General features: G+C 39.2%; 1 protein-coding gene across 1 annotated transcript; it reads right to left on the minus strand.

Annotated features, from left to right (window-relative positions):
• Positions 1–554: 554 nt before the first annotated feature.
• On the minus strand, positions 555–14,850 carry cngb3.1 (cyclic nucleotide gated channel subunit beta 3, tandem duplicate 1). Its single transcript, XM_028569332.1, has 18 exons — positions 14,107–14,850; positions 11,057–11,177; positions 10,439–10,598; positions 8,262–8,416; positions 7,862–8,161; positions 6,978–7,186; positions 6,816–6,866; positions 5,924–6,010; positions 5,739–5,803; positions 4,458–4,580; positions 3,539–3,680; positions 3,243–3,402; positions 2,985–3,082; positions 2,756–2,839; positions 2,085–2,203; positions 1,330–1,482; positions 1,001–1,124; positions 555–775 (listed from the first exon to the last, which is right to left on the minus strand). Exons 1-18 carry the CDS (start codon positions 14,197–14,199, stop codon positions 758–760), a joined length of 2,262 nt encoding a protein of 753 aa, XP_028425133.1. The 5' UTR covers positions 14,200–14,850; the 3' UTR covers positions 555–757.
• Positions 14,851–14,904: the final 54 nt, after the last annotated feature.

Consider the following 14,904-nt stretch of genomic DNA (forward strand, 5'->3'; position numbering starts at 1 on the left):
GCTCCAGATGATCCGGATAATGGACCATAATTTACAATCTACAAACCTTCAGATTTGGCTACTGCCACAGATCAGGTTAAACATAACTATTAAAGGTCCCATGGCATGAAAATGCATTCCCCCAGCCTGCCTATGGTCCCCCAGTGGCTAGAAATGATGATAGGTGTAAACTGAGCCCTGGGTATGCTGCTCTGACTTTGAGAAAATGAAAGCTCAGATGGGCCGATCTGGAATATTCTCCTTATGAGGTCATAACAAGCAAGGTTACCTCCCCTTTCTCTGCTTTGCCCGCCCAGAGAATTTGGCCCACCCATGAGAGAGAGAGAGAGACATCATGGCTTTCAAACGAGCCAAGTGGCAGTTGGTCAAGGCAACACACCCACTCTCCACCTTGCCTCCCCCTCTCTCCTCCTCAATAGCTACAGACACAGAAATGGCACATCCTAAGGAACGCTCATTGAGGGACCGACTCTAGTGGCTGTAATTCTGCACCAAGGCTGAATTTCAGGAAAGAGACTTCAGATACAGTATTAGAGGACCACTAAGGTCTATATAAAAGCATCCAAAGAGCACCATGTCATGGGACCTTTAAGGAATCTACAAAAGTTAACAAGGTGGATATTAATTACAATTATGGATGCCCTGTTTCTGTCTTCTTGTGAGCCATTCAGTAGCCAATGAAAAGTGGAATATACAAAATGATTTAGATTCGAAGTGGTAGAGCTCAGCCGCATCAAACATCCCACTTTCGATATGTCTACTTGTTGGCCGCTTTCTGTGGACATAAGAACAAAAAAAGCATGATGTCACTGCTCATTATCCATGATGCCACTGCGGTAAATTTGGGACCAGTTCTGTCATCATGAATAGTTATCAATGCTCATAAACATTTACAAAAGCTATCCGGTGCTTACATTTTCTATAGTAGGGCAAAGCTATTTGACAACAACAAAATCCCAGTTATTGTATCAAGAATGCTGCATCACTGTAAACACTTTACCTTCATATTTTGGAAGAGTTTCATCATCTTGGGTGTTGGTGGTTTTTGTCCAAACATAGTAACACCTTTCGGCTTTGCCTCATTGTCTTTCGCAGGTGCTGGGCCTTTGGCTTTGGTCAGTTTCCTTTAAAGTCACACACAAACACAATCCTTAATGGGCTGCATTTTACAGTTGAATTTGCGCATTTGAATTGTATGTAGCATCACAAGGATTTGACTGAGGTTTTTGGAGGTTGGAGCTGATAAATTACTTAAAATGTTTGCCTAAACAGCCATAGTCACAATGAAACTTGTGCATGCCAGAGATGTTTTAAATATAGATAACTCACCTTCCCTTCCTGGCCAACACTTTCTGAGACTCTGGGTAGTGGACCAGGATATCAAACAAGTCTTTCTTCTCCAGGACAAAAAGGTTAGCAAAGCCATGCGCTTTCACGTTAGCGGTGCGTCTGTTTCCTCCATCTTTGGCAGACTGTAGTAAACTGTGATGGAGGCAAAAATATATATCCTGTGTCCAGCGTTCCATTTGAAATAACATTGATCTCCTGAGAGTCTGCAGGTGCAGACAACAGACTGTACAATATAAATACACTGCAACACTGCAGCCATGCACTATACAAGTGGTTCCCAAACTTTTTTCACGTTTAGGACCCCTAAACTGACATAATTTAGACCACGAGCCCCATCTGATAAGATTTTTGTTTTATTACAGGAACCTATGAAATCCCAAATAGTCATAAATTCTGTCATTGTTTTACTTATGAACGGAATTATACTGAAATAAACTATTCCTCTTTTTGCTGGTAACCCCCTAAAGGACCCTCGGGGGTCCCCAGACCCCACTTTGGAAACCACTAAACTAAACTGTAATTTAGCTTTGTCTTAAGGTAAGGTAAGAAAACCACCGCATTTAACTGACAAAACCATATTCTTATGTATACAATGCTAATTATTATCATGCCAAACTGTCATCGATACACTTGTACTGGATGATGAAAATGAAGCATGAATATGTTACTTGTTAAATTGTTTTCAGCTTTTGTTTGATGTTCTAGTTGTCACAGATCACTAAACGCAGACTAACCTGATTTCTCCAAACACGCTGCCAGCCTTCAGTGTGACAAACACAATGCTGTTGTCAGGTCCTCCCACCACCTGCACCGCTCCACTTTTAATGATGTACATCTCTTTACCGATGTCCCCCTGCAGGGCGGGAACACAGAGGTTAGCATTGCACTCAGATAATAAAACCTTGGATGCATTATTGGTAATTGGTAATGCATAATAATAGTAAGAGAACAAGAGACAAATGTGACACTTGTTAAAACAACACGGTTGTGGAAAGACAGCTAGCTAGACTATCTGTCCAATCTGAATTTTCTGTTGCACCACTACAACAACCTTGACCTGAACGTGTAGGCCTACACGGTCCACCAAAACAAGTTCTGTCCCGAGACTATTTTGCAGCGGCGCCGTTGCTCCGTCCGACGCCAAGGGCTGCCCAAGACAATTGTGATTGGTTTAAAGACATCTCAATAAACCAGAGGTTTTTCTCCCATCCAGGAATGCTGTGTGGACCAGGCAGACCCTCCTCCGCAGCGCTGTGGCAAAGAGAGACTACCATTTCCTAGGCCTCAACGACTTCTAACAACTTGTTTAGATTTCTTCGAAAGCTTGTTATGCTGAGCTGCGTGGTGGGGTTTATTTTTGCAAGGTTTATCTTTTTAAAAAAAAAAAAGAAAAAGGCTTACTCACTTTCTTCACTACAAAGTCTCCAGGTAGATAGACGATTGACTTGAGCCTCAACAACATGTCCACCAACATCTGCTGGTCGCAGCCCTTGAAGACCCAATATCAGGTTAACGGGTGAGTTTTCAGTGCTGGATCCAGATGGATGTGTATGACTCTAGATGTTTATCACATTTTCCAAAACGCAATTTAATTGTCTCAAATTGTAGGAGGATACAGTTGACTGGTGGGTCACCTGGAACAGTGCAATCTTCTGAAAGGTGGATAGGTTGATGTCAACAGCGATGGCAGTTCTCATTACCAGAGGCATCTTATCCAGCAGCTCGGACTCATCTGGAGAGGACATGGATCATCATATCTCAACATACGGTAAGTTAACATCTCTGGAAAATTTGCTTTGTCATTTCAATATTAGTCGGAGAGTTTTAGCGTCTCGTCGGGTTTTTCATTCTGATATGGATACATTTGTGGTATGAAGGTTTCTGGGACTCACCCAGCATGCCCTGAGCTGCCCAGGTGTAGTTGTACCAGGTCCGGATTCTGTTCTGGACTTCCCTTGGGATCGAGTAGGTGTTCATGTAGTCAACACAGCCATCCATCGATGCCCGGAAATATGTTTCACCTGCTGTTGCTGCTCCTATGACGTCTCTCATCTGAGAGAGAGAGAGAGAGAGAGAGAGAGAGAGAGAGAGAGAAGACAGGTAGAGTGTTGTATTACAATATACTGTATAACATTGTCAAGACAAGCTTTGAATAAAACTTCCGTCTAAAAATCTTCCTCCTACCTACCTGTCCAATCAAACTGGAGAACACAAAGACGCCAATGAAAAAGTTAGTCATCTGAAAGGTAATCTCAAAGACGGTATGGGGTTCGTTAAGACCCCCGATGTTGATCAGACTGCGGACAGCGTAGTAGTAACAACGCAGATACCTGTGGAAAGGACAGGGTACAAGTTCATTTCATTTTGATTAAAAATAGGGCTGCAACGAACGATTGTCATTGTTGACAATCTGTCAAGTATTTTCTCGACTTCTCGATTAGTTGTTTGGTGTATAAAATGTCAGAAAATGGTGAAAAATGTCGATCGGTGTTTTCCAAAGTGCAAGATGATGTCCTCAAATGTCTTGTTTTGTCCACAACTCAAAGATATTCAGTTTGCTGCTGTAGAAGAGTGAGGAAACTAGAAAATATTCACATTAAAGAAGCTGGAAATCAGAGAATGCTGACTTTTTTCATAAAACAATTCCTCAAACCGATTAATGGATTTTAAAAATAGTTGGCCATTCATTTAATAGTTGACAACTAATCGATTAAGCTTTGCAGCTCTAGGTAAAAAGACACTAAAATACCTTTTTTCTATGTTTTGCTATCTTCAACAACACAAGAAACTCCTTGTAATACATACAAAGGTCCAAAATGTACATATTGCAATAGATGACTGTTGGCAGAAACTATATGCAACACTAACTTTTTCATTCCACTGTGGGGATTTTTGAAGACACTTTAAAGAGCATAACATTTGCACTCAGACTTTGGACACTCAAATAATATGGCAGACAGTAAACATAGCACTAAATAGGGAGTTATATACTACAGAGAGACTGCTTGAAATATTCAGGCCCGTGGACAGACACGACGAAGGATTGGCTTTCAGTGTTTCCGCCACACAGAGAGCCCCCAAAAAGAGACAAAGCAATAAGTACTTACGCGTTTCCCTGTCCATCATACACCCATGTGGTCGTTCCAAGACCCTGGTACATAGAGGCAACATAGAACGCACAGGCGTTGATATGGAGTGCGTAGAGCAGGTAACCTGTGGTGCGAATCACTCTGCATCAGAAAGAGAGCAAAATAAAAGGATTAGACTGAACTGATCTGTGTGTGTGGAATAAGGGTCATTTTAGTTGCAAATATTGTCAAGATACAATAGTGGGGGAAAAAACACTGTAAAGTAAATGAATAACAGCATGTAGACAGGCTGTGAAGTAAGTAAGTAAGTTAGTAAAGTTTATTTGTATAGCATCTTTCACAGATAAAGTAACAAAGTGCTTCACAATAAAATAGAAATAGAAGAAAAATTTAAATACAAATAGAAAACATTAACAACCATAAAAAATCCTCGACTAACTAAAAGCCTGCTTGAATAGCAGAGTCTTCAATTGCTTTTTAAAAGATTTGACAGAATTCACACAACAAAGAAAGGGAGGCAAGACATTCCACGGCCTAGGAGCCGCTGCTTGGAATAATCGATCCCATCTAGTTTTAAACTGAGTGCAAGGAACCACTAATCGCCTCTGACCTAATGACCTCAGCCTACAGGTGAGAGTATGAAGCCGAATCAAGTCAGAGACGTAGGGAGGAACTTGACCGTGCAGGGCTCTAAAAGTAAGGACCAGGATTTTTAAATTGAATTCTATACTGGACTGGTAACCAGTGAAGTGAAGCTAAAACAGGTGTGATGTGTGCTCTTTTGCTAATGTGAGTTAAAAGCATGCGGCAGAGTTCTGAACAGCCTGGAGACGGTAAAGCTCCTTCTTACTAAAACAGGAAAACAGACAGATCCAAACGAGAGGAAATGAAAGCATGAATGATCATCTCCACACACAAACAGCAGAGGATGCATAATGGAACAAATTAAAGTAATATTAGAATTCAATACAATATAAGATCTTCGGAGTGTGAGCAGAAGTGTCAGTGGATATCTGTTAGTTACAAAGACTTAATGACAAGCAGTTAGAAAAGTAAAAGGTTTAGAAACTGTGGACAGTCAACAAGCATCTTTTTCTGCTTACAGGCAACTCAACAACCAAGATTGTTGACATTTGAACTCAACTTCCAAACAAATACAACCGACAACTGAATTTGACAAAAAGTGTATTGGATTAACATCGCTTGCTATAGGCTACCTTTAATCAAATGGCATAAGTTTACACGCTGCATACTAAGAATTGGATAAAACTCCCGTCACTGTTCCGGGGGAGCATTTACCTCCAGATGTAGGCCTTGGCCATGATACTCTCAAGTCGATCGCTGAACTCAAAGAAGTTATCAATCTAGAACAAACAAGGAAACAAACTAGTGAGGGTCTGGACAGGGCATAAGAAGCATATTAAAACACAAATCTAATTTTCTGCATTTCCATCATCAGTAAAAACAATCAGTAGGCTGCATACCCTGAGGAAGCGGTTGACTCGGTATACGGAGGAGAATCCAGAGTACAGGCAGAGAAGGTCAAAGGGGATGATGCTGATCATATCAGTCTAAAAAGAGAGGAATTAAATAAAGACCTGGTTATGTTTCACAACAGGTTACACTACTTCTGTAACTCTGAGGTTACAGTGAGAAGATTTATTTAGCTGGGACATGCACGGTAGTGGAAGAAGTAGAAGATTTATTTTTAAATTACCAGTACAACAATGTACAACTACTCCAATTGCTCCTTCATTCATAATTGTACTGTAAAAGTACAGATGTGTTATCAGAGGTATTATCAGTAAAAGTAAGTGACAGATATATTATTATGTCAGACTATATATGACATTATTAGATTGTTTATACTGATGCACTAATGCATAAATAGCTTTTCACTGTTGTAGACAGTGGTTCCCAACCTACAGTTTGGTCACAGGATAAATCTGAGGGGTCATGAGATCATAAATGGGGTAGGGATAAAGGAAAAAACAAAGATCTGCTACACAAACTTGTAATAATTTTAGCTTTTTGTGAAATATTAAATAAATGTACTTAATTGAGCCATGAACAGTTACTGAAATGAAACCATGTGAGAAGTTTCGAGGGGAAATGTCTCTTTGAAAAAGAATTACTAACAACACATAGACATCAGAAATGTGACAAGGGGCCCCAAACAAAGACCGCTAAGGGGTTACAAGCCAATATACAATATATTCTATTTCATAATGTTATCATAGGTTAATTTATGTAATCTGAAAAGTAGCCAGTAACTTCAGCTGTCAGATTAATGTAATGGAGTAAAAAGTACAATATGACCCTACAAAATGTAGTGGAGTAGTATAAACAGGCATACAATGAAAATACTAGTCTTACCACAAATCGCTGTGATTTCCGATAATGTTCCTTACATACCATTCTGTCTGTCTGCAGGAGAATAACACACAGTATTACGGCTCAGCAGGGTTTAAGAATATACATATAACACCAGTAATAAAAAGCCAGTAATAGCAAACTTCATAATGCCTTATGACTTACAATAATGTCTCCGCCTTTGACAAACTGTATTCGGGGCTGCCAAATGATGATGTCAATAACATTGACTAGGTCAGTGAGAATGTCAAAAGTTATCCAGTAGGGGTTGACGACTTCATTATGGTAAGGGAAGACCATCCGAGCAGTGCACAACCAAATGTTGTAGTTAAATACCACCGCTACCACGGCCAACCAGGTAATATACCGACGATCTGGAGAGAGACAGACATAAACAGACACAAGTAGTTTAGGTATTATTGTGTTCTGCCCTCTCTGAAGTAAATTTTTCAAAAAGTTACATTTTTCAACCTAATTTTAGCAGCAGTAGTAGTTTTAGTTTCAGTTTTAGATTCAGATCAGATTAAATCGAGTGTGCTACAGAGCAGTGCCAGTACTGTTTTTAATTCTTCTTTCTACATTGTTGACTTGAAAACTATTTGTTAGTATTTAGTAAATATAGTATTTTATTTATTACTTTAAGGATGTCAAAAGGAATTGTACTTGTTGTATCTTTGTTTTATTGGCGTTTTCTAATGTAAAATTACTTAATTGATAGCTAGCATGGCTTTAAGTTGGTGGTTAGCACTACCGTAAAACTCAGAAGTAAAACTCATTAGTTGTGGTCTGTTTTAATACTGTTGGTATCTGTATTGGATTATTCTCATTTCTGTTTGTCTTTTGTGCTTTGTTATTGTTTTACAGTAGAAAACAATAAGGGAAGTCAAGTTTATTCGTCATACCCCAGAAAAGTTATGTCTTGTGTTTTTTGGAGGACTTTAGACTTTTAGTTAACTGTCCAGCTTTGAAGATAAGCAGCTATTTGCAAGGACAGTATATATTGGGTGTTCATTTTATCTCAGCTGTTCTGTTCCCTGTGTGCACCTCACCTAAACCATCTAGGGTGTTTCCCAGGATGGTATCCATCTTGTTTTCGAATGGAGCAGAGACAAAGTCTAAGCAGGCGTAAATCCCGTCTGGGAAGATCTTCTTCATCTTCTTCTTGGCTTCCGCTGCAATCCTCTCCTCCGTTTGTTTCATCTCGGCCTGCAGCCGTTTCTCCTCGTCCTTTTTCTTCTTCTCCTCTGCCTTTTTGGCTGCCTCTTCTGCCTTCTTTTTATCCGCTTCTTCTTTTGCTATTCGTTCCTCTTCCTTCATTCTGATGTAGTCCTCCTTCCTCAGAATAGGTGCTGAGCAGGCAAAGAGTGACAGAGAGTTAAATGAACGCTTTGACCATGTTCGTGTGCTTATTTTCTGTCTGCATGTTGGTTTGTACATGTCCATACTTACTGACAGGTGGGGAGATTTCTGGCGAAGTGGCGTAAGGGTCTATGGCTTTCTCTCTTAGAATCTCTGTCTGCTCTCTTAAATTCTTAATCATACTTCTGAGTGTGTCATCTGTGTAACGGAAGTAGACAACAGGTGGAGGAGGAGGGTCCTCTTCACTGAAAACAGTAAGCAAAAAGAAAGGGGAATAAAGGAATAGAACAGGTATAGAACAAGTAACATTTAATCTGAGGGGGGGAAGTGAGGGGCTGAACTGGAGAACAATTTTTAGTGGTGAGCAGGGAGATTCACAATAAATGGGAGAATTCTGCAAGTGTGGCAATGTAGTTAAAGTTTGAGTTTCTGCCTTTGAGAAAATGAAAGCTCAGATGGGCCGATCTGGAATCTTGCTCCTTATGATGTCATAAGGAGCAAGATTACCTCACCTTTCTCTGCTTTGCCCGCCCAGAGAATTTGACCCACCCATGAGAGAGAGACATCATGGCTTTCAAATGAGCAAAGTGGCAGTTGGTCCAGGCCACACCCTCCACCTTGCCCCCCCCCCCACACACACACACACAGATACTAAGGAAAGCTCATTGTGGGACTGGCTGTAATTCTGCACCAAGGCTGAATTTCGGGTACAGTATTAGGGGACCACTAAGGTCTATATAAAAGCATCCAAAGAGCACCATATCATGGGACCTTTAATGTTATCATTGTCACTATTAATATGCTGAGATAGAAGAATAGGCAGACGGATACATAACCCTATTTGAGCAATATATTAGCTCTGCAAACAGGTTGGATTTCTTTCCCACTTTAATCTGAACCTCAGAGAGATAAGACTACCCATGCTATTATCTCTCTAATTCAGCTATTGTTCATTTCCACCAAAAATGTCATTGTATATTGTGCAAATCATTTGCAAAGAACAACATTAATTCTTTGAAACTAATTCCCACTTGCACGTGAACGCCCTCCCTGATTATTCTCAGTCACAAATACCACTAAGCTCCTAATCTCCTTTCCTACTTTAGGAGTCACAGGCTGCAAGTCACAGTGTGATCATCGCTGCTGTTACTGCAGCTAACATACAGTATGGCCGCTGTTCTTATTGTGAGGAAAGCAGAAACAATGGAGGTGAAGCCACTCCGAGTAAATTGTCTATCTGCACTATCAGTTAAAAATGGTTAATTTATGGTTGGAAAGTAAAAATAACAAATCTGGCAGATATAAATGGCAGATATTAGCAACAGCTATGCCTAAAACTTGGCAATTATGTTAATGCTGGTGCTACAAAGTCCAATAAATTCACACAGCTCATAGTGTGCTGTGCTTAAGCTGATACTATGATACCTGGAAACTTGAGGCACGAGGAGTTCCTGAAATGGACAGAGCTCAAGCTCCAAGGTCAAGGTATTCTTAGTCCAGTCAAGTTTATGTGTATAGCTACTAATTACTGTTAGTCTCATCTAGCCTGACATTTTGTACTACAATGAAAAAATAATACTAACATAAAAACACATTATTTCTTGATGGATCTTTTAAATGTTCCAACAAAAATATCCTCTTCTCTGTGATCTCATGCCAGAGACGACACAACAGACCTGAATGTTTTTCCATAGTGGGTATCACAACTAAGCAAGTAACAAGTGCACTAACATTTCTGCAGGTATGAGTGATTTGTTCACCAGGTCATCCCAAAGCAGAAATGTTCAGCACAGGCATTTTATCAACAATCAACAACATCTCTCTCTGTCTTACTCTTTTCATTCTCTGTAACACCTGCTCAAACAGGCACAAAGTACCACACTGTAAGGACTTGTGCCCACTTTCAGAAGCTCTGAAACATTTCTATTACACATCTGCACAGGTAGACTTAATATAAATGAGTAGGGTGGCTAATTAAAGGCAACATTCAAATTAAATGTGGGATTGGGACTTCAAAAAACAAAAAATTGCATCTCAGAAAAAAATCTGGATTTAAGTCCTGTAATGTATAGCCTAAAGTCACTTTTGAAATGTCAGTACTGATATGTCATCTGCAGGGCTGCAGGGGACTGGGTGAGATGTTGGGTCCAGGTTCAGGTTACTTTATTTGTAAAAAGTGCAGGGCATCCATGACATAGTTTCAGACAACACAGACAACAAACAATGGGACAAACAAAAAAAGCACACAGTATATGGTGCATTCTTACCCATTAGCCCCCTCTGGATTGGCTGGAGCAGCAGCTGGGGCTGCAACAGCAGCTGGGGCAGGAGCAGCCGTGGCAGGAGCAGCCGTGGCAGGAGCAGCTGGGGCAGGTGCAGCCGGGGCAGGAGCAGCCGGGGCAGGAGCAGCCGGGGCAGGAGCTGGAGCTGGGAGAAAAATACAGCAGCACTCAGTCGGTTTATAAAGTAAACACAAACACACTAAAGGACACGACTAAATCACACACGTAATCATTGACATTACTGTAACAGACCCTCCTTTGCACTTCCTGCAGCTTTTAATCTGTAAAAATGAAATATGTAAGGGGAATCGTGTGTCCTGTACAAAGTGGAGTACAAATTCCCATTTAAAGTGTAAAATGCCATTAAAAGCATGTTTAATAATTTGTAATAGAAGTGCATGTGATAATTGAAAAAGAACACCTGCTAAAAAGCACTAATTCACAAATGTGGAAAAACTAAATGCCATGACTTCTTAGCAGGGAGATAAAAATCAAAGCAACCCCAAGCAGAGTGTATCCCAGTACCTTCCTATAAGAACAAGGTGTACTTCATGCACCTATGTCACTACAAGATATCCAAGTTCCTGTGCATTTATTTCTCACCTGGTTTTGGCTCTTCCTTCTTGGGCTCTTCTTCTTTCTTCTCTTCATTTTTGTCCTCTTTCTTTTCCTCCTCTTTCTTTTGCTGCTCTTTTTCATCTTTCTTTTCAGGGGGCTTTTCTTCCTGTATTTAACAATACATTTGTTCAACCTTTATTTATATTCAAGAGATCATTGAGACGCAACCCTAATATACAGTGACATTGAGTCAATTACAAAGACAAAAAAAAAACACAGAGAAAAAACATCATTCAAATACTAGAAAGCTATTAAAACTTTCTGATTTGGGAAATTATTTCATAGATAAAATAGGATAAGATGTAAAAGAAAATTATTTTAATTAATTTCTGAAATGTCCAAAAGGTACAAGTGAATTGATTTTAAGGAGGTGCTGTATTTTGTTCCAGGAGTCAAGTGCACTAAAATTAAAAGTATAATTTCCCAAGTTCAGACCGAGCTTGTGAAACATGAAGTAAAAGCCAGTCTGATAAGGTCCCTGAGTGACAAAGCAATTCTTTAAGGTAATATGGTAGTTTTCCAGTAAGGGACTTATAGATAAAGACACCAGTACAGCGGTGGAATGTAACTAAGTACATTTACTCAAGTACTGTACTTAAGTACAAATTTGAGGTACTAGTCTTTTCTTTTAATGCCATTTTCTACTTCCACTAAACTAAATTTCAGAGAAAACTATTGCACTTTTTACTCCACATCATTAATCCGACAGCTTTAGTTACTAGTTACTTTACAAATGGATCTTTTTGCACACAAAACACATGTAGTTTATAAAATACGATATTTTATTATAAATTAAACTACCAAACAGTATAATGGCCTACAAGTCCAGGTGAAATGATTAGACCATTAAACACACAACAGTTTGGATCGTTTTCAGTTTCTAAAATGTGAGGAACTTTCTGCATTGAGTACTTTTATTTTTAATACTTTAAGTACATTTTCCTGATGATACTTACATACTTTTACTTAAGTAACATTTTCAATGCAGGACTTTTACTTGTAACAGAGTATTTTTACAGTGTGATATTAGTACTTTTACTTAAGGAAAAGATCTGAATATTTCTTCCACCACTGTACCAGTGAGTAACACGTCTCTCTTGGAAAGAAGACTACCCAACTCTGTCATATAAAATACAATGCTGTGTACCATAGATATGGCTGGCTATAAATCTTAAGGCAGAGTCATAGACTGGGTCAAGAGACTTAGTGTAAAAGTTGTAGAGCAGGTGTGTCAAACTCATTTTCCCAGAGGGGCCACACTGGAAAAAGAGAATCACACCGAGGGCCAGACGTAGAGAGTTTATTGACGTGCTTTTGTTTCATTGAAAATGTCAAATATCTTTGACTGTATTACTTCACCTCACTATTTTGACATCGCTGTAGTGCTGTAGTCATTTTTGTATGTTTTTTTTCCCCCAACTTCTTTATGGCTTTCTCAGACATTTTTGTCGCCTTTTTATTTAAATTGTTGCCTTTTTTCACATTTTTGTCACCTTTTCTGACTTTTTTTAATACTTTTTTTTGCATTTTTGTCTACATAAAGCCCTACGTAAGTACAGCAAAAATGTTCCTTAGCCATCATAGAATGTAGCAAATCAAGCAAATTTTTTTACAACAATCTTTCGGCATAAATATGGAATTTCTGAGTCTCAAAGTCGGCAAATCTGCCAAATTTTGCTTTTGAGTGTCGCGTAAATAAAAAACAATTTCCCTTGTTTTTGTTTTTGGCGCACAACTATAGGTGGGCCAAAACCTATTGTGAACCGAAATTGATATGCGGGCCGGATTATATTCTGCAAGGGCCCGGATTTGACCCGCGGGCCTTGAGTTTGACACGTGTTGTAGAGGATGCATGTCTACTGTATAAATCACATCACCGTAGTCCAAGACTTAAAGAAAACTACAACCTTTTTCCAACAAAATGTGGGAAAGATGCTTTTATTACTGTAGAAATGCCAACCTCTTGCCTGATTCTGCACACAAGATTATTTTTGTGAAATTTGAATGAGAGCTTTTCATCAATCCAGATGTCGATTTATTTAGATTTTGTGACTATCGATCGTAAGTGTGTTCGTAGTAGAAATATTAAAGTCAGTATGATCTACAGCTCTGGCAAAAAGCATGAACTTTATCAGTGTTTAGTAAAAATCGTAGGTCTTTAGGAACGTCTTACAGAATGTTAAAGGAACGCTGTAAGTTTTTTTTAACTGCTACATGAACAGAAACAGCAACATAGTACAGCACTGTGTCATCCGTATACACATTTTGTCACAGTTTGTCAAAGATGAAATAATATTGTTGATATAGATAGTGAAAAGAACTGGACCTAAAATTGAACCCTGTGGAACACCTTTTGTTACTGATAAAAATTCAGAATTGTAGCTTCCCAATTTAACTCATTTTTGTTTCTCTGACAGGTAGTTCCTGAACCAATTATCATTAACTATGAGACAAATAGGACTTAGCCCGACCTTCAGCTGTAAGACTAGTTCATGTATCGAGCATACTGTGGATTTGAAAATGTCAAAGTGCTAAATGCTACTGCAACAAAATCAGGCTTCAAATTTAATATTTGCTAATGATTAAGTTGTGCACACAAACTACACTTGTAGTTCATCCTCAGTATTAAGGAAAGGGACAGCTCAATTTCAGGAAAATTATTGCTGACCCAGTTTCCCCCTAAAAAAAAAAACAATAAATCCACCCATGCAGGCTCACCCTCCCTGTTGAAGCTGCAGTGACTGCTCTTCATCAGTGCAAAGCTGCTTCAGAGGCTTTCACTGATCCGAGTCACCTTATTTTAAAATAAACTTGTGTGTAGTCAGTGTGACAAGCAGGTAGCGAGCACAGAACCTAATTAATTTAGCGTTTGGTTTAAATGGTAGCTGTTTAAGGAGCAGCTAATACAAATGACCCTTACCCGAAAATAAGAAAGTGAAATGTGCTAATATTACAAACATATAGGTAAAGAAATTACAAAATACTTATATATAATATAAATGTTTTATATTGAAGATATCAGAAAGAAGACTTACCTTAGCTGGCGGAGTTGGGGTGGAAGGTGGGGTAGCAGGTTGGGCAGGCGGAGGCTCAGGAGCCCCCATCATTTTTTTCAACCTGTTGAACATGGCGGTAGTCTGTCTGGGCTACACCATCCACTTTTCCTACTGAAGACTTTCCAATGTGGTACTCAGATCCAGGACACTCTGTAGTCTTCTTCCTCGCAATTAAATTTCTTAGAACCATTAATTCCCTTTGGACAATCCCCTTTCTGCTGCAGTCAACACCAGATCAGCTATCACAGCCACCAATCACTGCTAGGCAAGGCAAATGTCCTCTTGCAGTGTTGACTCCAGTCCAAAGACCATTTACAGGGCAAGTTTACAACTTTATCATGTAGCAATTAGTGTGTCTACTTAATAATCAATTATCAAATGAAAAGATTAACTACGGTCAGTCAAAGTAGGTTGAAGGGGAAATATATTTAAAAATAATTAATTTCATACATTTTCAATTTGACTAATTCTGCCATTTAGTTTATTGAAATGAATAAAAACAACTCTTAGTTTAGCCTCTGCATTTCACATGGAACTAAGTGCATTTTTAAATATATATAATCACGGGATAACACATAAACTACATGGTAGTAACTCAAAAGTAGCTGGTGTAAAAAGTAGACTGCTGGGGTTATTTGACTCCACTCTGGCTAAAGAGTTCACAGACACTGAGACCACTTAGTTAATTAACTCTCATAATGTCCGTCTGCCAAACGGGATTGGGATTAGTCTCTCTCTCTCTCTCTCTCTCTCTCTCTCTCTCTCTCTCTCTCTCTC

Source organism: Perca flavescens, chromosome 22 (genome assembly GCF_004354835.1).
Source record: "Perca flavescens isolate YP-PL-M2 chromosome 22, PFLA_1.0, whole genome shotgun sequence".
NCBI classification, from domain to species: Eukaryota; Metazoa; Chordata; class Actinopteri; order Perciformes; family Percidae; genus Perca; species Perca flavescens.